Source organism: Bos indicus, chromosome 7 (assembly GCF_029378745.1).
Source record: "Bos indicus isolate NIAB-ARS_2022 breed Sahiwal x Tharparkar chromosome 7, NIAB-ARS_B.indTharparkar_mat_pri_1.0, whole genome shotgun sequence".
Lineage (NCBI taxonomy): Eukaryota > Metazoa > Chordata > Mammalia > Artiodactyla > Bovidae > Bos > Bos indicus.
In genome coordinates, this window is record NC_091766.1 from 3451585 (window position 1) to 3475382 (window position 23798).

A 23798-nucleotide genomic window follows, 5' to 3' on the forward strand; every position below is an offset into this window, starting at 1 on the left:
CCACAGCTTGCCATGTCAGGACACAGACAAACCTCTAGCAGGGCAGCACCAACCTTGGTATTCCTGTGCCCTGGTCCTGCTCACCAACAGGCTGACAAGAGACCTGGAAATCCCTAGGCCCTGGATCCTCCCACACAGCAGGCCAACAACAGCTCCAAAACACCTTGGACCCCTCAAACAGTAGCCCAGAATCCAGCCCCACCCAACCGGTCAGCTAAGACCAGCTTTGAGACCCCCAGGAACCTGAAGTCAGTGACTCTAGGACCTAGCTCTACCCACCAGTGAGCCAGCACTAGCTTGGGGACCCACTGGGCCCTGGGTTTAGTCCACAAGCAGGCCAATACCAGCTCCTAGATACCTTAGACCCCTCATCCAGCCAATATTGGATAGAGCTCCACTCACCAGTGGATTATGACTTCCCTGGTGGCTCAGAAGTTAAAGCATCTGCCTACAATGTGGGAGACCCAGGTTTGATCCCTGGGTCAGGAAGTCCCTCTGGAGAAGGAAATGGCAACCCACTCCAGTACTCTCACCTAGAAAATCCCATGGACGGAGGATCATGGTAGGCTGCAGTCCACAGGGTCACAAAGAGTCGGACATGACTGAGCAACCTCACTTTCACCAGTGGATCAGCAATAGCTTTAAGGCACCCAGAAGCCACAGCCAACTGTGTCAGGAACTGGCCTTACCCACCAGCAGGCCAATGCTAGATACAGGAATCCATCCCTAACTACCATTCCAGAACCCAGTCCTGTCCACCAGTGGGTCAGCCTAGCCCTGGAATTCCCTGGGGTTCCACACCCACCTGCTTCATGACCTGATCCCACCAACAAGTGGCAAGCAGCCTCCACACAAGGCAAGTCCTGGCAACCAATTGGAGCAGAGGCCAGTCACACCTACCAGATGACCCACAGTAATCTGCCCACCACAATATAAGGACTCATGCAGCCCACATAGGGGGAGCATTAGCTACAGCATTAGCTTTATTGATAAGAGCAGAGTGAGCTGTTTGCACGCACAGGACATCTCCGACAATAGGCCACGTCTCTGTGGTTGGGAAATGTATCAAACTACCATACATACAGAAATAAACTGCAAATTAGGGGAAAAGGTGACAGAGGTGTGCTCTGTGCTAAGTCACATCGGTCATGCTCAATTCTTTGTGACCCTATGGACCATAGCCTGCCAGGCTCCTCTGTATGGGATTCTCCAGACAAGAATTCTACGTGGGTTGCCACATCTACCACCAGGGGATCTTCCTGACCCAGGGATTGAACCCACGTCTCTAATGTCTCCTGCCTTGGCAGGTGGGTTCTTTACCACTAGTGGCACCACTAACAAGATAAAAGCCAGTAATGATTGTAAACATGATCAAAGAACTCAAGAGAAGAATGGATTAAACACAGAAGTTAAAAAGACATGGAAGATATAAAAAGAATCAAGTAGAGCTGAAAAAACACAATAACTGACGTTATCGACAGGAGAACAGACAATACAGAGGAACAGATGAGTAAGCTTGGAGACAGGGTAATAGAAACCACTGAAACCAAACAGAGAAAATAAAAAAGAAATGAGGACAGTTCCTGAGCCAGGAACTGGTGGCTCAGAGATTAAAGCGTCTGCCTGCAATGCAGGAGACCTGGGTTCAATCCCTGAGTCAGGAAGATCCTCTGGAGAAGGAAATGGCAACCCACTCCAGTATTCTTGCGTGGAGAATCCCATGGATGGAGGAGCATGGTGGGCTACAGTCCACGGGGTCGCAAAGAGTCAGACACGACCAAGCAACTTCACTTCAAGACAACATCAAGCATACTAACGTTCACGTGATAAGGGTCCTAGAAGGAGAAGAGAGAGAGCAAAAGTGGCAAAGAGCATATTTCAAGACATAATAGCTGAAAACTTCTGTAACTTGGGAAAGGAAACAGATATCTGGTCCAGGAGACACAGAAAATCCAAAACAGGATCATCTCAAAAAGGATCTCACCAAGACACACTGTAATTAAAATGGCAAAATATTAAATGAAAAGAGAATATTAAAAGCAACAAGGGAAAAAGGAACAAGTCACATACAAGGGAACTCCAATAAAGCTGTCAGCTGATTTCTCAGCAGAAATTCGGCAGGTCAAAAAGAAGTAGACGGTCTTGTAGGTCTTCATAGAACTGTTCAACTTCAGCTTCTTCAGCATTCCTGGTTGGGGCATAGACTTGGATTACTGTGATATTGAATGGTTTGCCTTGGAAACAAACAGAGGTTATTCTATCGTTTTTGAGATTGCATCCAAGTACTGCCTTTTGGACTCTTCTGTTGACTATGATGGCTACTCCATTTCTTCTAAGGGATTCTTCCCCACAGTAGTAGATAGAATGGTCATCTGTGTTAAATTCACCCATTCCAGTCCATTTTAGTTCACTGATTTCTAAAATGTTGATGTTCACTCTTTAAATCCCACATAAATACAGCCAATTGATGTTTGACAAAGAGCAAGGGAAATACAATGGAGCAATGACAGTCTCTTCAACAAATGGTGCTAGAAGAACTGAACATCCACACAGGCACAAATAAAATGAATCTAGACACAGATCTTACATCCTTCACAAAAATCAACTCAAAATCAACCTATATGAAAGCGCAAAATGTAAAATTTTAAAAGATAACATAGGAGAAAACCTAGACGACCTTGGGTAAAGTAATGACTTGAGATACAACACCATAAACATGATCAGTGACAGAAATAATTGTAAAGTTGGACTTCATCACAATTAAAAATGTCTGCTCTGGTGGTACAGTGGATAGGAATTCACCTGCCAGTGCAGGAGACACGGGTTAAATCCCTGGCCCAGGAAGATTCCACATTCCACAGAGCAACTATAGCTCACAGGCCACAATTACTGAGCCTGAGTATTGCAACTACTGAAGCATACCTAGAGCCTGTGCTCTGCAACAAGAGGAGCCACCACAGTGAGAAGCCCACACACTTCGATGAAGGGTAGCCCTCACTTGCTGCGCCTAGGGAAAGCCTGCATGCAGCAATGAAGACCTGCTGCTGCTGCTGCTGCTGCTAAGTCGATTCAGTCGTATTCGACTCTGCGACCCCATAGACGGCAGCCCACCAGGCTTCCCCGTCCCTGGGATTCTCCTGGCAAGAACACTGGAGTAAGTTGCCATTTCCTTCTCCAATGCATGAAAGTGAAAAGTGAAAGTGAAGTCGCTCAGTCGTGTCCAACTCTTAGCGACCCCATGGACTGCAGCCTACCAGGCTCCTCCAGCCATGGGATTTTCCAGGCAAGAGTACTGGAGTGGGGTGCCATTGTCTTCTCTGAATGAAGACCTAGTGTAGCCAAAAATTATATAAAATTTTTTTAAATGTCTATTCTGTGAAAGGCACCATCAATCTAATGAAAATAAAAGCCATAGACTGAGAGAAAATCTGCAAAAAGCTATATCTGATAAAGGACTTATCAGATATTATCCAAAATATACAAAGACCATTAAAGCTCAGTAGTAGGAAAATAATAAGATTTTTTTAAATGGGCCAAAGACTTTTATGGCAAATAAGCATGTTAAAAGATCATCATATGCTCTACATCACATGTCATTAAGGAAATGCATATTAAAATAACAACGAGATTCCTTCACATGCCTATTAGAATGGCCAAAATCCAGAACACTGACAATACCAAATGCTGTCAAGGATGTGAAGCAAGAGGAAGTCTCATACTTTGCTGAAGGGAATGCAAAATGAGAAGTCACTTTAGAAGACAGTTTAGTAGTTTCTTACAAAACGAAACATACTCTTACCATATGATCTAGATGTGAAAGTATTAGTCATTCAGTCATGTTTGACTCTTTGTGACCCCATGGACTGTAGCCCACCAGGCTCCTCTGTCCATGGTGTTTCCCAGGCAAGAATACTGGAGTGGGTTGCCATTTCCTTATTCATATGACCAAAGAGTCAAACTCGAAAGAGAATTTGAAAGCTATGTCCACACAAAAACTCACACATGGCCATTTAAAGCAGCTGTATTCATAATTGCCAAAACTCATAAGCAATATAGATGCTCTTCAGTAGGTGAAAAGATAAAAAATATGGTACATTCAGACAATGGAATATCATTCAGCTTTAAAACTCAGTGAACAAAATCAAGTCACAATGAAATCAAGTCACAAAAAGACGCATAGGAAACATAAATGCATATTACAAAAGGAAAGAAGCCAGTTTGAAATGGCTTCATACTGTGTGATATCAACTATATGACATTCTGGAAAAGGCAAAACTATGGAAACAGTAAAAATATCAGTGGTTGCCAGTTAGGGGATAGGGAGGGATGAACAGGCAGAGCACAGAGGATTTAAAGCTGTGAAACTACTCTGTAACCATAGATATGTCATTCACTATATATTTGTTCAAACCTATAGAATATACAAAACCAAGAGTTAACCCTAAAGTAAACTACAGAATTTGAGTAAGTGGGATGTCACTGTAGGTATATCGGCTGTGACAAACATAACACTGGGGCGAATGATGTTGATAATGAGGGAAGCTATGATACATTGGTGTAGAAAATAAATGAAAAATTGTGCTATCTTCCTCTCAATCCTGCTGTGAACCTAAAACTGCTCTTTAATACTTTTTTGTCTTTTTTCACACACACAAAAAAAAAACTGAGGTGTGGTGGACACAGTGGGAGAAGGAGGATAAGAAGAACTGAGAGAGTAGCACTAACGTGTGGACACTTGTTGTCATTGTTGCTGTTCAGTCGCTCAGTCGTGTCTGACTCTTTGCGACCCCATGGATCACAGCACACCAGGTTTTCCTGTCCTTCACCATCGCCTGCAGCTTGCTCCAACTCGTGGCCATTGAGTCAGTGATGCCAGGTCTACACTACAATGTGTGAAATAGACAGCTACAGATAGCTAGTAGGAAGCTGCTGTGTAGCACAGGGAGCCCAGGCTGTCAGTCTGTGATGGTCTAGAGGGTGGTATCGGGGACAGGTGGTGGAGGCTCAAGAGGGAAGGGATATTATATATATATATCAATTCAGTTCAGTTCAGTTCACTCGCTCAGTCGTGTCCGACTCTTTGCGACCCCATGAATCGCAGCACGCCAGGCCTCCCTGTCCATCACCAACTCCCGGAGTTTACCCAAATTCATGTGTGTTGAGTAGGTGATGCCATCCAGCCATCTCATCCTCTGTCGTCCCCTTCTCCTCCTGCCCCCAATCCCTCCCAGCACCAGAGTCTCTTCCAATGAGTCAACTCTTCTCATGAGGTGGCCAAATTATGGGAGTTTCAGCCTCAGCATCAGCCCTTCCAATGAATACCCAGGGCTGATCTCCTTCAGAATGGACTGGTTGGATCTCCTTGCAGTCCAAGGGACTCTCAAGAGTCTTCTCCAACACCACAGTTCAGAAGCATCAATTCTTCAGTGCTCAGCTTTCTTCACAGTCCAACTCTCACATCCATACATGACCACAGGAAAAACCATAGCCTTGACTAGACAGACCTTTGTGGGCAAAGTAATATCTCTGCTTTTGAATATGCTATCTAGGTTGGTCATAACTCTCCTTCCAAGGAGTAAGCATCTTTTAATTTCATGGCTGCAGTCACCATCTGCAGTGATTTTGGAGCCCAAAAAATTAAAGTCTACCACTGTTTCCACTGTTTCCCCGTCTATTTGCCATGAAGTGATGGGACCAGATGCCATGATCTTAGTTTTCTGAATGGTGAGCTTTAAGCCAACTTTTTCACTCTCCTCTTTCACTTTCATCAAGAGGCTTTTTAGTTCCTCTTCACTTTCTGCCATAAGGGTGGTGTCATCTGCATATCTGAGGTTATTGATATTTCTCCCAGCAATCTTGATTCCAGCTTGTGCTTCTTCCAGCCCAGCGTTTCTCATGATGTACTCTGCATATAAGTTAAATAAGCAGGGTGATAATATACAGCCTTGACATACTCCTTTTCCTATTTGGAACCAGTCTGTTGTTCCATGTCCAGTCCTAACTGTTGCTTCCTGACCTGCATATAGGTTTCTCAAGAGGCAGGTCAGGTGGTCTGGTATTCCCATCTCTTTCAGAATTTTCCACAGTTTGTTGTGATCCAGCAGAAGTAGATGTTTTTTTCTGGAACTCTCTTGCTTTTTTGATGATCCAGTGGATGTTGGCAATTTGATGTCTGGTTCCTCTGCCTTTTCTAAATCCAGCTTGAATATCTGGAAGTTCACAGTTCACATATTGTTGAAGCCTGGCTTGGAGAATTTTGAGCATTAGTTTGCTAGCATGTGAGATGAGTGCAATTGTGTGGTAGTTTGAACATTCTTTGGCATTGCCTTTCTCTGGGATTAGAATGAAAACTGACCTTTTCCAGTCCTGTGGCCACTGTTGAGTTTTCCAAATTTTCTGGCATATTAAATGACTACAGCCTGGTGTTAATCTCCTGGTTGTACATTATGGAGTATCTGATCTTTATCTGAAGACTGGTTACTGAGATAAGCTTTAGAAACAAACTTAGAGTGTCCTTAATAACTTTATTAAATCTTTTATCAATATAACATAACAACAAGGAACTATTTCAGAAGTGAATCTTAGTAAACACTAAACCTTAATTAACAAAACTAGAAACTTAGTTTAACAATTAACAAAACTTAACGTTCAATTAAACATAATTTTTCATTATGAGGGCATTAACCCCGTAGCCAGGGAAGGCTTTAACCCATCAAATAAAAATCAGGTTTGTCAGGGAGCCGGGAAAAGCCAAGCGGCCGTCTTGGGTTTCCCATAGCCCTAATGCTTTGATTTACAGCTACTGTTCACCCATTTTTAATTCCCCAATTCAGGAGTAGACTGTTGCCACGTTTTAAGGACATCAGGATAGCAAAAGTCTAACCATGAGGGCTTTTTTTTTTTTTTTTTTTTTTGTAGAAGCAGAATAAGCTTTGTATACATGCACCGTAATCTTAAATAATGTTTATTTAGTTTACCAAAGTAACAAAAGATTTTTAAAACAAATATAAACCACTTAAAGGCAAAGAAATTCATGATGTGTTATCAAAAGCTGCTTTTTAAGAAAACTTTGTTCTCTTAACATAGAGAGTAGACTAAATTCCAGTCTGTTACCAGATAACAAACAGAATTTGTTTATCACTTAATCTTAGAAAAGTCTTTTCCATAAATCTTGAAGTAGCAGTATTCCGGCAAAGGCATCAGAGTGAAACCATAGAAGGCAGGTTTAAAATCTGATTAAATTGTAATTGACAAAGTAACCTGGTCATTGCTGTGACTTGTAACACTTTAACATGATAACTAGAATTATAACTGACAACATTTTACCAGGACATATCAGATTTTCATGAATTTCACATAATTTCTAGGATATCTATATTAGTAACATCAACCATACAATATAATCTGAGAAGACTTATCACCCCTTCAACAGTACTTCCCATGTAATTTAACAGGTCCAATGAACCCAGGTAGCTTAATAGCTCCCTGGGATGTCTCAGGGGCCCTCTGAAGCATCCCAAAGTTAGCTAGAAATCAAGTTATTTAGGAAGTTTTGTCGATAAATATTGAAAGGGTTTATAATACTCAGTCAGATAGAATCATATAAATCATTGCAAAAAAATATATTCACTTAGCCAAAGTAACAAAGAAGATTTCAAAGGTAAACATAGAACAGATCACTTCAGAGGTAAAGAAACTTAAAATCCATTATCAAAGGCAGTTCAACATCTCAATAAAACTTGTATTTATGCCCAAAACTCTTCCCTTGGGGTCCACTTTCCATAAAACCTTCTTATCACTTTCTGTACCCATTACTCTGTTCTCCCATCCTGAAACTGCCATCTGTAAGTCAGAGCTACTTCCTTTTCCCTTCATAAAATGTAATTTCATTCCTCATACCTTCTTTACTGAAAACACACATCCTACTTTCCTTAAGCAACCAAGAACTGACCTTTATATTAGCATTCTATAGATTGGTGAACATAAATACCAGTGACAAATTCTAAAACAAATTTTAGAGAACATCTCAGGATGGCATCAAACATTATTCAATAATAGTCCAAAATCACTAGTTTCTCTGTAAGAGGAAGTTAGTGTTCAGTAATGAATGTTTCAGAATCTTATTTTATTTGGAAATGACCTAGCTATTCAATAAACTTCCATCACTTAGTTTAGCACAACCCTAGAAATTCAAGTTACCCCATTCTGAAGAGACTGTTTTAGACAGACATTTCTGCTGCTGCTGCTGAATCGATTCAGTCGTGTCCGACTCTGTGCGACCCCATAGATGGCAGCCCACCAGGTTCCCCCGTCCCTGGGATTCTCCAGGCAAGAATACTGGAGTGGGTTGCCATTTCCTTCTCCAATGCATGAAAGTGAAAAGTGAAAGTGAAGTCGCTCAGTCGTGTCCGACCCTTCGAGACCCCATGGACTTCAGCCTACCAGGCTCCTCTGCCCATGGGATTTTCCAGGCAAGAGTACTGGAGTGGGATGCCATTGCCTTCTCCAAAACAGACATTCCTAAAGTATAATTATTCTAAATAATTTAACTAAAAGCTCTTGTCTCATTTATATTTTTATTTTTTAAAAGTTTCTTCAGTCAAGTTACTTTCCTTGCTGACAAACTTGTAACAGATATAACAATATAACAATATTTAACTTATAATAAACCTAGGCACAATGAAAATACTATGCTTAATGACTCTTAGACATGTCTATATTAGATTAGAAAAAAAACATTAATACTAGATATTTAATACTGAAAATTCCCCAGTTCACGTAAACCTGAAATTCATTTAGGTTAATTTCTCTTGTATTTAAGATTGTCTGATTTGTAAGCGCTTACTTTTCTTTAGGCCAATTAAGTTAGAACTCATTTACAACTTCAGCAGTATTATTTAAAAAAAAAAAAAAAGACACACACTGAGACATACATAAACCCAGACAGACAGACAGAGATTTCATAGTTTTCCACTGAGATTTAAAATGTCTCTTTGACCCCTTATTTTTTGTTTTTTTATTTTTGTTTGGCTTGAAGTGCTAATTTGCCCAAGGCTGAGGCATCAGGTAAAATGGGCTGTGTATTTCAAGGACATGGAAAGGGTTAACTTCAAGCTTTTCCCTAGACAGCCTTTTATCAAGCTAGTTGTTTTTAACTGCATATGCAAAAAGACTGGTTTTGCAGTTTTGAAGAAAAAAAATTTCATTTTAACCAGTTTTCTCCAGAATCTAAAGAATATCATGGCCATCCTGTGTCAAAAAGTCATCTTTCCTTTCTATAAACTACAGACCAAATAGTGCTCAAATTGACTCTGATATCAGGGGCAGATCAGCTGATAAAAATCTTGGATTGTCCCTCTGGTGGGAAGTGAGGTCTTTGTTCCATTAGAAGAATCTGAGGGATTAAGGGAATTTGAAGAGGGGAGGCTTGGTCCTTCCCTACTCTTAGCAGTAGTTAGAAGAGAATTCTTTAGGATGTTCAGGAGTGGGGAACACTTGGTTCCCTCCCCACCTGAGAGATAAGCATACATAGAGGAGAGTTTTTGATCCTTCAAGCTTTTGAATATAGAAGAAAGACCTGGACCAAAGGGAACCTTAGAATCCTTTCTTAGAGATCATGTGGATATGCAAGGTCAAGTAGGGGTCATCTAGGAAATCTGATGGAGAGAGACAGAAGGGGACAGATGATAGGAAGGCAACAGAAAGACACATGCGGCATGAGTTCCTCAAATCTGGATTCTGACTGAGGACCATGAAGGACTGAATACAAGGAAATTCTGAGTCCTTTCCCTGCTTTTGGCAAAAGATAGTATGTTACTCAGGGGCCATTTTTGGGGGCCCCCCAGTTTTTATTGGGCCAGGCCTTTTGCAGTGTCTCCAATTTCTGAGAATGTAGCCAAGGGGTGAGTCTGAGAGAGGCTCCTGAGACGTACCAGAATCCACTCTTAGCCTATCTGCCGTAGGATGCGGGTACTGAGAGACCCTGGCTGACAGAAAAGCATCCCTTTTGTTCCAGCGATCTCTCTGTGTGACTAATGGCACAAAAATGGCCAACTATCCCAAGTTGCATCCGACAGCAAGAGGTGACCCCTGAGAACCATGTGACCTGGGCAGAGAAAGACAGCACCTGTGACCTGGGCAGAGACAGATAGAGACTCCTGGGAGCAACCGGGTGACTCACTCTTTGGCGATTCCCTGAAACGTGGAAGCCATTCTGGGGATGGCTCAGAGGCAACACCTAGGCTCCTGTAAATCAATCTAGACTGAAAGGGAAAGAAGTGAAAGTGACAGGAAGAAGGCTGAGGAATCTGCCTTATGAGCCTATGAGGGAGGCGGTGGCCAGGGGACAATGCTCTCTGTTTTCCTTCAATCACTATGTGCCTGACATGGCATACGGAAATTGTCTTGCTGCGGGCAGATGCCCTTGTGGCCTGATTTGTTCTGTGTCCCCCTTATCCTCACACGGGAGTCTTCATGTGTCAGGCTCCCTAATGGCTTTTAAGTGCCTGATCCGAGCCCACACAAAATTGGTTGGCCTAGTCCTCAGTTGGAAAGAAGACACAGGAGAGACCCTCACCCGTTCAGGCAGCAGCTACTGGGGTGCAGTGAACAGTGCGGCCTTTGGAACACACCAGAGGGTAACCCTGGCCAGAGTTCCTCAGTTGCTTCCACAGCACTTGCCTGTTTGCAGAGGGTCCCTATGAGAAAGAAGAGAGGAGGTGGGGGAAGAGGCCCCAAGGTCCCCATACAGGCCACCAAAAATGTCATGGTCCGGACATGGGTCAGAAAAGAATTTCCAGACATGAGACAGAATGAGAAGGAAATGAAGTTTATTAGAGTGGGAAACGCTGTTAGAACAGTGGGGCAGCTCAAGGGAGAACCGACCTTGAACAGGGGTCCTTAGTTCACTTTTATACTCAGGGTACAAGGAGTGGGATGGTGTCTTGACGGTTATTTGCTGATTGGATGAGGCACTTATACTGGTTGGAGGGAAGAGTAAGGAAATACCTTCTCCCTATGGGGTAAGAGGGGAGACAAGTTATAATGCTTAGGAGGACCTGAAATCTGTTAACAGTTACAACATGGGGGAGAGAAGGATGATAAGAGTCTGATTTTTCTGTTCCTGCATTTCAAGACCCTCCCTGGTTTTATCTGCTCTTTCAACCTTGGGTCACCACAGATGCCATGATCTTAGTTTTTTTTAATGTTGAGTTTTAAGTCAGCTCTTTCATTCTCCTCTTTCACTTTCACCAAGAGGTTCTTCTTTGGAAAACTGGAATGGAAACTGACCTTTCCAGTCCTGTAACCACTCCCAAGTTTTCCAAATTTGCTGACAAATATTGACAGCAGCAATTTCACAGCATCATATTTTAGCTCAGCTGGAATTCCATCACCTCCACTAGTTTTGTTTGTAGTGATGCTTCCTAAGGCCCACTTGACTTCACCCTCTAGGATATCTGGCTCTAAGTGAGTGACACACCATCGTGGTTATCCAGGTCATGAAGACCTTTCTTGTATAGTTCTTTTGTGTATTCTTGCCACCTCTTATTAATCTCTTCTGCTTCTGTTAGGTCCTTACTGTTTCTATTTTCTTGAGATTTCTAGTCTTTCCCATTCTATTGTTTTCCTTTATTTCTCTGCATTGTCCACTTAAGAAGCCTTTCTTGTCTCTCCTTGGTATTCTCTGGAATTCTGGCATTCACTTGGGCATACCTTTACCTTTCTCTCTTGCCTTTTGCTTCTCTTCTTTCCTCATCTATTTGTAAAGACTCCTCAAACAACCACTTTGCCTTTCTTTTTCTTGGGGATGGTTTTGGGCACTGCCTCCTATACAATGTTAGAAACCTCTGTTCATATTTCTTCAGGTACTCTACCATATCTAATCCCTTGAAATTATTCATCAGCTCCACTGTATAATCATAAGGGATTTGATTTAGGTCATATCTGAATGGCCTAGAGGTTTTCCCTACTTTCTTCCATTTAAGTCTGAATTTTCAAATAAGGAGCTCCTTTTTGGCTTCAAAGACTATAATTATTCTGATTTTGGTGTTGGCCATCTGATTAGGTCCATGTGTAGCATCATCTCTTGTGTTATTGGAAGAAAGTGTTTGCTATGACCAGCATGCTCTCTTGGTAAAACTCTGTTAGCCTTTGCCTATCATTTTGTACTCTAAGGGCAAATTTTCCTGTTACTCCAGGTATCTCTTGACTTCCTACTTTTGCATTCCAATCCCCTGTGAAGAAAACGACATCTTTTTTGGGTGTTAGTTCTAGAAGTTAGACAGGCTGTGGTCCTAGTGTGATTAGATTGACTAGTTTTCCAAGTGTATGGTTTCAGTGTGTCTGCCCTCTGATGCCCTGTAGGTCTTCATAGAACTCTTCAACCTCAGCTTCTTTAGCATTAGTGATTGGGACATAGATTTGGGTTACTCTGATGTTGCTTGGTTTGCCTTGGAAATGAACCAAGATCATTCTCTCATTTTTGAGATTGCATCCAAGTACTGCATTGTTGAATATGAGGGCTACTCCATTTCCTCATGAAGGATTCTTGCCCACAGTAGTAGTTATAATGGTCATCTGAATTAAATTCACCCATTTCTGTACTATGTTCAGTGATTCCTAAGATGTCAATGTTCACTCTTCCATCTCCTGCTTGACTATGTCCAATTTATCTTGATTCATGGACCTAACAATCCAGGTTTCTATGCAATATTGTTCTTTACAGCACTGGACTTTACTTTCACCACCAGACACATCCATGACTGCATGTTGTTTCCTCTTTGGCTCTGCTGCTTCATTCTTCCTGGAGCTGTTAGTAACTGCCCTCTGCTCTTTCCCAGTAGTATACTGGACACCTTCTGACTTGTGGGGCCCATTTTCTGGTGTTAAATATTTTTTCCTTCTATACTGTTCATGGGGTTCTCTTGGCAAGAGTACTGGAGTGGGTTGCCATGGCCTCCTCCAGTGGACCATGTTTTGTCAGAACTCTCCACTATGATCCATCGGTCTTGAGTGGCCCTGCCCAGCATGGCTCATAGCTTCATTGAGTTATGCAAACCCCTTCACCACGACAAGGCTGTCATCCATGAATGGGTCAAAAATTATGTAACATCCTCAAATAAAACTCAAAAATATGCAATACTGCCATGGAGAAAAAACATGGAGACCTAAATATAGGGAGACCTAAATAAGACCAAAATAAAAGGAGAGCTATATGATGGTAATGGACTATTAAAATCAATAATGTTAGATAATATTTTTTCCCAAGTAGATTTAAGGATTCAAAGAATCCCATCAAAGTCTCAGCATTTTTATTTATAAGTTGTCATGATGACTATTATTCATTTGAGTTGAGCATAGCCAAGACAGTTGAACAGGAACTTACAGAAGCCACTATGGAAGATGGTATGGAGATTCCTTTTAAAACTAGGAATAAAACCACCATATGACACAGCAATCCCACTGCTAGGCATATACCTTGAGGAAACCAGGGTTGAAAAAGACACATGTATCTCATTGTTCACTGCAGCACTATTTACAATAGCTCAAACATGGAAGCAACCTAGATGCCCATCAACAGATGAATGGATAAAGAAGTAGTGGTATATATACACAATGGAATATTGTAAGTGGCTCAGTCGTGTCCGACTCTTTGCGACCCCATGGACTGTCCATGGCATTCTCGAGGCCAGAATACTGGAGTGGGTAGCCTTTCCTTTCTCCAGGGGATCTTCCTAACCTAGGAATTGAACCAGGGTCTCCTGCATCGCAGGCGGATTCTTTACCAACAGAGCTATCTAGGAAGCCTCAATGGAATATTACTCAGCCATAAAAAGGAACGCATTTGAGTCAGTTCTGATGAGGTTGATGACCCTAGAACCTATTATACACAGTAAAGTGAGTCATAAAGAGAAAGATAAATATCATATTTTAACACACATATATGGAATCTAGGAAAATGGTTCTGAAGAATTTACTTACAGGGCAGCAATGGAGAAACAAACACAGAGAATATATTTATGGACATGGTGAGAGGGGAGGAGAGGGTGAGATGTATGAAAAGAGTACATGGAAACTTACATTACCATATGTAAAATAGATTGCCAACGAGAATTTGCTGTGTGGCTCAGGAAACTCAAATAGGGGCTCTGTATCAACCTAAATGGGTGGGATAGGGAGGGAGATGGGAGGAAGGTTCAAAAGGGAAGGGATATATGTATACCGATGGCTGATTCATGTTGAGGTATGACAGAAAACAAAGTTTTGTAAAGCAATTATCCTTCAATAAAAAATAAAGAAAGAACTTACAGAAGGATACTTATTCTACCTTACCAAGATTGTTTCCTGCTATATTAACAAAGGGTGGTATTTGTGATCCTATTCCTTGCTGCAACCTGCCTCTATACCTGTTGCAGATTCTTCCTTTCTTTTCTTTTGCTTTTCCCCATAATGCTTATTTTCTAAAATGCTATATAATTTTGTTCATGACTTCTTATCTACTCAATCTCTCTGTTAGGGAAAGCATACTGACTGAAATCGCCCAGCTTGGCCAGGCACCACAGTAACCATTTGCATGAGTTATTTCACGACAGGAGGAGGTCCTAGTAAAGAATAGCAACTAATCAGCCACCACCAACCAGAAGAATTCGGGAAAGGTCAAAAGGAAACACCACATGTCCGATCATCTTCCAGAATCCTTCTCCCTGGTATCCATCTTGGCTGAGGAACGTGTACAGCACCAGGAAGGACTCTGAGTCAGAATAATTGGCCAAAGACAACCTGGAAAGTAATCCCCCATTACCATAATGCTTGAGACTGTGAGCCACGTGGCAGAGCAGTCCTCCTGGGTTCCCTTACCCTACTGCTCTCTGGGGGGCTGGGGGGTGGGGTCAGGATACTTTTTCCAATAAAGTCTCTTGCTTTGTGAGCATGTGTGTCTCCTTGGACATATCGTTTCCGAGTGTTAGACAAGAGCCCTCTTTTGGGCCCTGGAAGGGGTTTCCCTTCCTGCAACACCTCCTTCCCCGTCCCCTGACCCAGAAAAAAGTTCTCCAAAGCAATGATCTCTGTTTTGCTCACTGAGTAGGGCTTATCTCCAACAGGTGCTCAATATACTTGTTGAAAGACTTTAGAGAAAATAGGTTTGCTCTTGTCAGTTGTCTACTTGCCTTACTATCATTTACAAAGATGCAGAGCTACACATACTATCCTGGCAAAACTGCTTCCTCCCGAAAGAACCAGGAACCCACGACCCAGCGGCCCAGGAAGCACCAGCATTAGCTCAGAATGCGTCTGGTAATGGGACAGACTCAGCCCGGCCTCTCCTGGCAGACAGTTACGAAGAACTACACTTCCCAGAATCCTTGGGTCCTGGTGTGGACTACATTTCCCAGAGGGGATAGCGCTAGTCCCTGAGGGTCCCGGACCTGCGTGGGTTTTGCCGCTGGCGTGAAAGGCCTCCCGGCGTGAGGCCGACCCAGGCAGCACCTCGGACAAGTCCCTACCTGAAGCAGTTGTCTGGCCGTGTCAGTTCCGGAGCATAACACTTGCTGCCCGTGGAACCCCCGGAGGCCCGGGCGAGGTGAGCGGTGGAGTGTCGGCGGGATGCAGGAGGGAGGACCGGGCCTCGGGAGGATGCTGCGTCGGGGCGCGGGACAGAGGCCCAAGAGGCGAGAGCGGGTTCTTCGTGGGTGCCGGCAGGCCGTGGGCGGAGCGCCACCGGCTGTATCTTTTTGGCACCACCGCCTCCCACAGATGTGCCCTGAACGCCGCAAGTCGGGCACTTCCTCCCCATTCGCCGGGTTCTGCCACCCTGCTGCTTTCTCCCGACCTGTTCCCGGCGAGCTACCTGCCTGGCTCCTGCGGGCGTTTTAATTTGCTCCGGGCCGGCAGTGAATGTGAAGATAATTTCCTCCCTCTAGCATCGCCACTGCCCTCCTTAGTGAAAGGCTCGTTTTGCGTGAGAAGTGAGTCACTGGTTTTCCCCAGTGGCCGAATCAGGACTGGAATCCCGATCTTCGGTTGTCTGTTCCTCCTCCCTAAAGCCTGCTCCCCGCTTTAGGAGAGCTGATGTGTTCCCTTCCGGAAGCAGGTTTTCTAGAAAAATCTGGAAATTGTTTCTTTGGCAGGAGGGGGAGGAGTTGGGTGGGAAGACTTGCGTGGAGAAAAGTTGTCACGTGCATGCAGGGAGGTTAAAGCATGTGCTCTGTGGCCAGCTGTGGTTGGAATCCTGGTACCACCCTCCCTTGGCTGTGTGGACTGGGGTAAGTTGCTCCCACTCTGCCCTCAGTGTCCTGATCTATAAAATGGGGGATTGACAGTGCCAACTGTGCTCAATGATGCATTCAGTGCCTGACACTTGGTGAGGCTCAAGGAGCTGCTACTACTGCTGATAGAGTCCTAGGACCTTTTCCTCTGAGTCAGGGAGAGAGCTGGGCCTGGAACAGGATGACCCAGCCCTTCTCTCTGGTGCTGTCTATTCCTAGGTCCTTCTCTGAGGGCACATGGTATCATTCTCATTCTCTGTAAAGGTTTCAGAGTTGCTGATTCTGAGGGGTGGAAAGAGAACGGGCTTCCTGCTGGCTCCCTTTTTCTTCTCTCAGATCTGACTTCTGGAGACCTCACCCATCCCCAAGGGAAACTGCTCAGAAAGAGGATATGGCTGCCGAACAGAGGGAAGCAAGGTCTCAGGTGAGTTCATTGCCCTCTCAAGTCTTATAGACAAATAGATTTTTTTTTTTTAATCTTCAAACTGGAGTTCTCCCCCTAATACAATCTTCACCAGGATTTGGAGCCCATATCCTTTTCTCTTTGAAGAGCTGGCCCACAGAGGTGGATGGTGGATTCCATAGGGAATGTTCACTTCCAACTTTGCAATCCATATCTAGTGTTTCTCTTTTGTTTTCCTGGTATGCACTCTTTTATTCATTAATCTCAGCTCACCATGTGATTACTAATTAGACAGGTAAGATGCCACACATCTTATATCACTTGAGGTCAGAACAAACATGAACACTTGGCAGCGTTCCTTTCTGGCCTGGCCCCTTTGCTCATTCCTGTCCCTTTCCCTACTCTTGGCCAAAAGGCTTTTCTTTTTCTTTCCACCCCTGAGAATCCTCATGCTATCTTTCCCAGGTTTTTTCCCCAGTCCATAGTTTTTAGTTTTAACTTTCTGGATCATGTATCTTGCTTCTATCACTCTCTTGAAAGCTCATCTTGACCTACTATTTTCATCTTTATTCTGTGGAAATGAAGGTGGGGCCCCCATCCAGGTTAACCATGTCAGAGGGAACATAAATGGAGAGGCCTCTTAACTTCAAGAGCAGAGAGAAGACTCCTCAGGAAGTGGCAGGGAGGATCTTGTGGGATATCAGTAGTGGAGAGTCAAGGTATACAGGGTGTACAGTTAGAAGTGGGGCTCTCAAGCCAGACAGCCAGGTTTGAACCCATATCCTCTGCTGTCATTTATAGGCCTTAGGCATCTGCATCTCTCTGTGCCTCAGTTTCCTCAGCTGTAGAATGAGAATAACAGCCATGCCTGCCTGCCTCATAGGGTAGATGAGAGGACCACGTGAAATTACAGCATGGAAAGTGTTTTAATCGGGGCTGGGCACATCAGAGACGTTCAGTAGGTGGTGGTTGTGGTAGCTGAACGGTATCATTCTAGTCCACGATACTATAACTGTTGGCAGATAGAAATGACTATACAGTGTTTTTCAGACCCAGAAAATACTGTCAGTTTTTACTCATTTTCATCTAACAATAATATTGATACTTAATGTTGCTAGGGAATATCCCGAGGGCTTTACCTTTGTTCTCACTCTCATAACAGCGCAGCAGTTATTACCCCATTTTACATATGAGGGAACTGATGCTCAAAGAAGTCCAGTGACCTGAAATCAAACCCAGGTATGTCTGGCCTCTCAGTTCATGCTGGTTATTGTCCAGCCGTTCCTCTGGTGCATTTCTCAGAATGCAGAGTAGGCCCAGACCCTGTGTTACCAGAGCTCTGTGATGTGTGATGTTGTATGTCATCTGAAGCCACGAAATGTGGTGATTGATCTTCTGAGGCAATGGCTAGGACCTGCCTTTGTATATTAGAGCTGCTTGGCTTTCACATTCCATTCCAGCAAAGTCAAGCTGCTCTCTTGCCCAGAATCTTCTCCGTCCCTATATGACATTTCTCCCTAACCTCACATGCTGCGTGGACTTGTATGTAAAACTCAGTAACGGGATGTTTTAGGGTCAGAGAGAGAATATACCAAGTGCTGTGTTAAAAGGAGACTAGTTATCATCCTGTCTCTGCCATTAATAAAGTATGTGACTTGGAATCCTAACTGCCCTGGATCTTGTGTTCCTTGTCTCTAAAATAAGGGTAAATGGAAATGATGTGTGGTCATATTCAGCTACACATTTTCTTTTGTTGTTCAAATTTATGCACTTTTCTTGTCTGTTAGTTAGATTGTAAATTCTTTGACAGCAAAGAATTGCTGTATTCCTCACCAATATTAATTTATTGCCTCATCTTACCATACAAATATTGCATAATTGTGGCAAAAAACTTTACAGAGAATAAAATATGCACATATATATGTGCATATGTATATATGCTTGTATATGTACATATGTGCATATATGTGTGTATGTGTGTGTGTTTGTGTATATATTTTTTCCATATATGCAGAAAAAAACCCACCATCTGGAGATAATTGCTGTGAGCCATTTGTTATGTGTCTCTCAGCATTATTTTCTATGTACATATTTAATTTTTTTCAAAAATGGGAACAAGCTACACATACTGATACATATTCTGCTTTTTGTAATTAACATTATCATGAATGTCTTTTTAAGTCAACATTATTGACTTATATCATCAGTTTTAATGATTGCCTAGTACTTTATATTGATGTGATAATAGGTAACATCTGAACCTTTAATATAGGCTTGGTATGGTTTTAAGTACATTGTGTGCAGTATTTCAATTATTTACTAATTATTTGGTAGATTTTGAGAGGCCTTTTACAGAGTGGTTAAGAATGGAGCCTTAGACATGTACCTGAAATTGGAATCCCAGCACTACCACTGACCAGCTTTATGACTTTAGACAGATGTCTTCCCCTCTCTGTGAGTTCTCCTGTGTAAAATGAGGATAATAATAGTACCTTCTTCTCAGGGTTGTCATGAAGATAAAAGATTTACACTAAAGGTTAATATAAAGCTCTAAGAAAAGTACTTGGCCTGAAGAAAGCATTCAGTAAATGATAGCTACTTTAATTGCCACTATTGTCCTCAGGCTTCAGAGAGCACACAGATAATGCCTTAAATCATGTAACCCAGCCTCTGTCAATGATTATTTAGGTTGTTTCCATTTCTTTGCTCTTACTAACACCATGATAAATGTCCTTGTGTGTGCATTTTTTTGCGTGGTTCATTGTCAAACAAATACAGTAATTTGGAGACTTAAAGAGTATAAACATTTTAACGCTCTTAATATGTTTTATTGAATTGCCTTAAGAAAGATTATTCTAACAAACATTCCTACTAATGGCCTTAATACCTCCACACATCTCTGTGGTTAACACAGGGCATGGTTCAGACTTCATGCTACTCAGTATATATTTGTCACAAATCAAGTGTTCATTAAACTAGTGACTTGAACCTTTCAGAACCTAGAATAATACAGAAGCATTTCATGGTAACCTGACTACTTCCCATTGCTGCTGCCTTCACCCTGTGTGATGGGTGGTCCTGGGTGAGCTAGGATGGCTTGTCTCTACAGGTGTCAGTGACGTTCGAAGATGTGGCTGTGCTCTTTACACGGGATGAGTGGAGAAAACTGGCTCCTTCTCAGAGAAACCTGTACCAAGATGTGATGCTGGAGAACTATAGTAACCTTGTCTCATTGGGTAAGGAAATTTCCTCTGATCGGAAATTGGAATAACTCAGCACCCAAATCCCTGGATAAAAGCCATGGATCATCAAAATTTCAGCTGAATTTTGCCTTAGCAGTGTACAAATTGGATCTCCAAAAATAAATCTGAAAAATTTGGCCTCATACGCATGGATGCCTCGTGCCTCATGGATGGGACAGTCTACAGAGCTGCACATTAGAAATTCCCTCATAGTTCAAGCCGTTCCCACTATGACGTGTTTGCTCATTTCTAAGCAGAGAGCATCCTTCAGCCCCCTTCTTTGACCCACCACTTGCCTTCCCCCGTTTTCTTTTCCAGCCAGATAAACACCATATAATCCATATTTTAAAGGGAGCTAGATAGTGTCTTCTTATTTTAAACAAGCTACCTGTTACAGAATCCTTTCCATAGGTACCTGTTTATAGATATCAGTCTGGACATCTCACATACTTCTTTTTCTACAGAAAGCTAATGGTACCCTATTTCAGGGCTGCATGCTCATTGTGTTTCCCTAACATGTAACTAATTATTCCATCATTAGGTTCTACAAGTCCCTTGCTTTTTTCCCTAACCCGCTCCTTTACATCACAGGGGCATAGCTTGAGCACCCCACAGAAGCTCTTTGCCTCATCCTCTCAGTTTCCACTCAGAACCAGTTACCTCTTTGTATCAAGAGTGAGTTTGTTGTTGTTTTTATTTTTTTGTCCTTTTTTTTTTTGCTGTGAGCAGGACTCCCATTTTCCAAACCTGAAGTGATCTCCCTGTTGCAGCAAGGAGAAGATCCCTGGAAGGTAGAGAAAGAAAGCCCTGGAGATTCCTCTCTAGGTGAGTGGGTGGGGAATCTCTGCAAGCAGCAGTCTGGTAAATGAGTGGATGTGTGACTTGGAGATGTTGGTCAGTGAACTTTCTCCAGGTTCTCAGTCCTCAAGAAATGATGGAGAAGGAATGCTAAGGCCCCCAGTCACAAGCGTCCTCTTTTTCTCTTACAGTTACTTCACAGGTGAATCTCTCAGGATCTTTTTTCTTATTCTTTCCTGTTTGAGAGAAGGGCTACATTTTCATGTATTCATTCAGCAGACTTAGTGTATTTAAGGAACTGTAGCTGATTCATTCTGACTGAAGGCCAGCGTTACAGGAAAAGAAAGAGATGAGAAAGGAAATAGATTGGAAAGCCGGGTGGGGGCCACACTATGGGTGCTTTGGTACAGTTCTTAAAGATGAGAACTGTCTATGGCTGACTGGAAATCATTTAAGACTTTTCTGATAGTTTTATTTATTTGTTGGCTGTGTTTGCCTGGGCTGGGTCTTTGTTGCTGCGTGGGCTGCTGCTGGTTGCCGTGCTCAGGCTGCTCACCGCGCTGGCTTCTCTTGTTGTGGCTCCCAGGCTCTGGAGCACAGGCTCAGCAATTGAGGCTCATGGGCCAAGTTGCTCCTTGGCCTGTGGGATCGTCCTGGATCAGGGATTGAACCTGTGTCTCCTGTGTTGGCAGGCTTATTCTTTACCACTGAGCCACCAAAGAAGCCCCAATTCAAGAATTTTAAGTTGAAGAATTATATGGTCCTTGATATTTTGGAAAGACTGGTCTTGAGTCTGAGACACTTTAAACATCCTGAGGTGGGTTCCTGTGTTCGCACACAGCACCACAGTTAGAAAGAAGGAGCACTGGTGTGGGCTGAGCTCCAAGGCACGTGAGAAGCTAAAGCAAGTTACAGAGCATGATCATAACATGTCACCATTTACGGGTAAAGAAAATCACGTGGTGTTTGTCTACACGCATGCATGTGAAAGTAGCTCTGCTGCTGCTGCTGCTGAGTCGCTTCAGTCGTGTCCGACTCTGTGCGACCCCATAGACGGCAGCCCACCAGGCTCCGCCGTCCCCGGGATTCTCCAGGCAAGAACACTGGAGTGGGTTGCCATTTCCTTCTCCAATGCATGAAAGTGAAAAGTGAAAGTGAAGCCGCTCAGTCCTGTCTGACTCTGAGCGACCCCATGGACTGCAGCCTACCAGGCTCCTCCGTCCGTGGGATTTTCCAGGCAGAAGTACTGGAGTGGGGTGCCATTGCCTTCTCCAGAAAGTAGTTCAGTCATGTCCAACTCTTTGTGACCCCATGGATATACAATCCATGGAATTCTCTAGGCCAGAATACTGCAGTAAGTAGCCGCTCCCTTCTCCAAGGGATCTTCCCAACCCAGGGATTGAACCCAGGTCTCCCACTTTGCAGGAGGATTCTTTATACCAGCAGACCCACCAGGGAAGGCCCTGGTGTTATGCACGTTTGTCTACATGCATAATATGTGCTTAAGTGCTTAAAAAACGGTCAGGGGACACTAGTTATATGTGGATTGGGATCAAGAATGGGCATGATGAAAGGGGACTTTATTTACATTTAATTTTATTAGAATTTTCACAAAATATATCCATGAAGTCCTTAATTATGTAATTTGAATTTAATAAGAATAGTCACTTTGGAAACATTGTTGGGCTTAGAGTTGAAGTGAGAAAAAAACAGAGGTGGGAACCTTCTAGAGATTATTGAATAATGTAGGCAAGACATTACCTGGAAGAAGGCGTGTGCAGTGGGTTCAGGAGGAAAGAAGAGGGCCCCCTTTATTAAGGGTATATGATGAGTTCAGTGTGGGATGGATTTCATTTGAGGTGTGAATGAAATATGAGTAGAGGTCAGCAGTGGACAATTATAGAAGGATTAGGGAGTTGGAACTCAGCAGGGAGGTCAGGGAGCCATCAGTGTGAGAGAAGCATCTAAAGCCTTGAGCTGAGTAGATGAGGGAATGGAGGAGAGGTCAGCATTCCAGGAAACCTCAACGTTCATGAGGTGGGTTAAGAAGGAAGATTCTGTGACTGAACCAGAGAAGTAGTCACCAGAGGAGAGAAATGGCAGAGGTGGCTGTCATGAAAATTGGGGACTGGCAGCTGTTGAATTGGGGAGGCTGGGGCTCTGGGAGAACCAAGTTCAAACCCTCATCCGCTGCTTTCCTGTCCCGTGATAAACAGTGGTGCAACCTTGGACAGAAGGACACAGGTCTTACCCTGGCAGAGCTCAGTTGAGGGGAAGACTAAGTGCACATAGGAGTGTGGAATGACAGATTCTGGTGGGGATCTTGGGGGAAGAGCCACAGGAACTCTGTGAGAATCACATTCTCTGTGAGAATGTGGATCAGGAGGGGCAGTGTGGGCAGTGCTTCCCAAGGAAGGATACCTGGATATGAGAAGCATTCACAGGGTGAATGTAAGTCTGTGTAAGTCCAGAGAAAGGAAGCTGGTGTGTAAAGGTGGGAACAGGGATAAAGGGGAAGGGTCCAGATCCTGCTGAGGTGGGAGCCCTATCATGGGACCTGGTCTGTGCCTGAGAGCTGGTCACAGCCTCTGAGGAGTTGAAGTAGCGTGGCCACAGGCTCAGGCTTATATTCTGCAAGGATCAGCCTGCAACCAGTCTGGAGCCAGCTGGCGTAGACGTGGTAGGACTTGTCTTAGGTTGTTGTCCGGTCCCGATGAATAAGTGGACCCATCAAGATGTGGAATTGGGGCCCACCAGACACTTCATGGCAAGTAGATGGGGAAACAGTGGCTGACTTTATTATTTTTCTGGGCTCCAAAATCACTGCAGATGGTGATTGCAGCCATGAAATTAAAAGACGCTTACTCCTTGGAAACAAAGTTATGACCATCCTAGACAGCATATTAAAAAGCAGAGACATTACTTTGTCAACAAAGGTCTGTCTAGTCAAGGCTATGGTTTTTCCAGGGTCATGTATAGATGTGAGAGTTGGACTATAAAGAAAGCTGAGTGCCGAAGAATTGGTGCTTTTGAACTGTGGTGTTGGAGAAGACTCTTGAGAGTCCCTTGGACTGCAAGGAGATCCAACCA

General features: G+C 43.4%; 2 protein-coding genes across 8 annotated transcripts in view; one reads left to right on the forward strand and one right to left on the reverse strand.

Moving 5' to 3' along the window:
- The window catches only part of SNAP47 (synaptosome associated protein 47), a 104477-nt gene extending 88890 nt beyond the window's left edge, over positions 1 to 15587 (reverse strand). The window contains exon 1 of the mRNA XM_070792433.1: positions 15504 to 15587. The gene's annotated coding sequence lies outside the window, so the exon portion shown is untranslated. The remainder of the gene's footprint in view (positions 1 to 15503) is intronic.
- LOC109560809 (zinc finger protein 354B) overlaps positions 15385 to 23798 on the forward strand; it is a 34034-nt gene continuing 25620 nt past the window's right edge. For 3 of the 7 annotated variants that reach the window (XM_070792432.1, XM_070792430.1, XM_070792431.1), the window contains exons 1-3: positions 16090 to 16689; positions 19778 to 19904; positions 20640 to 20735. In XM_070792432.1, coding sequence (XP_070648533.1) covers positions 16657 to 16689; positions 19778 to 19904; positions 20640 to 20735 — 256 coding nt within the window. In that variant the 5' untranslated portion in view covers positions 16090 to 16656. Of the gene's footprint in view, positions 15581 to 16089; positions 16690 to 17830; positions 17908 to 19777; positions 19905 to 20639; positions 20736 to 21400; positions 21526 to 23798 lie in introns of those variants that run through there. The other 4 variants (XM_070792426.1, XM_070792425.1, XM_070792428.1 and 1 more) reach the window with 4 other exon arrangements.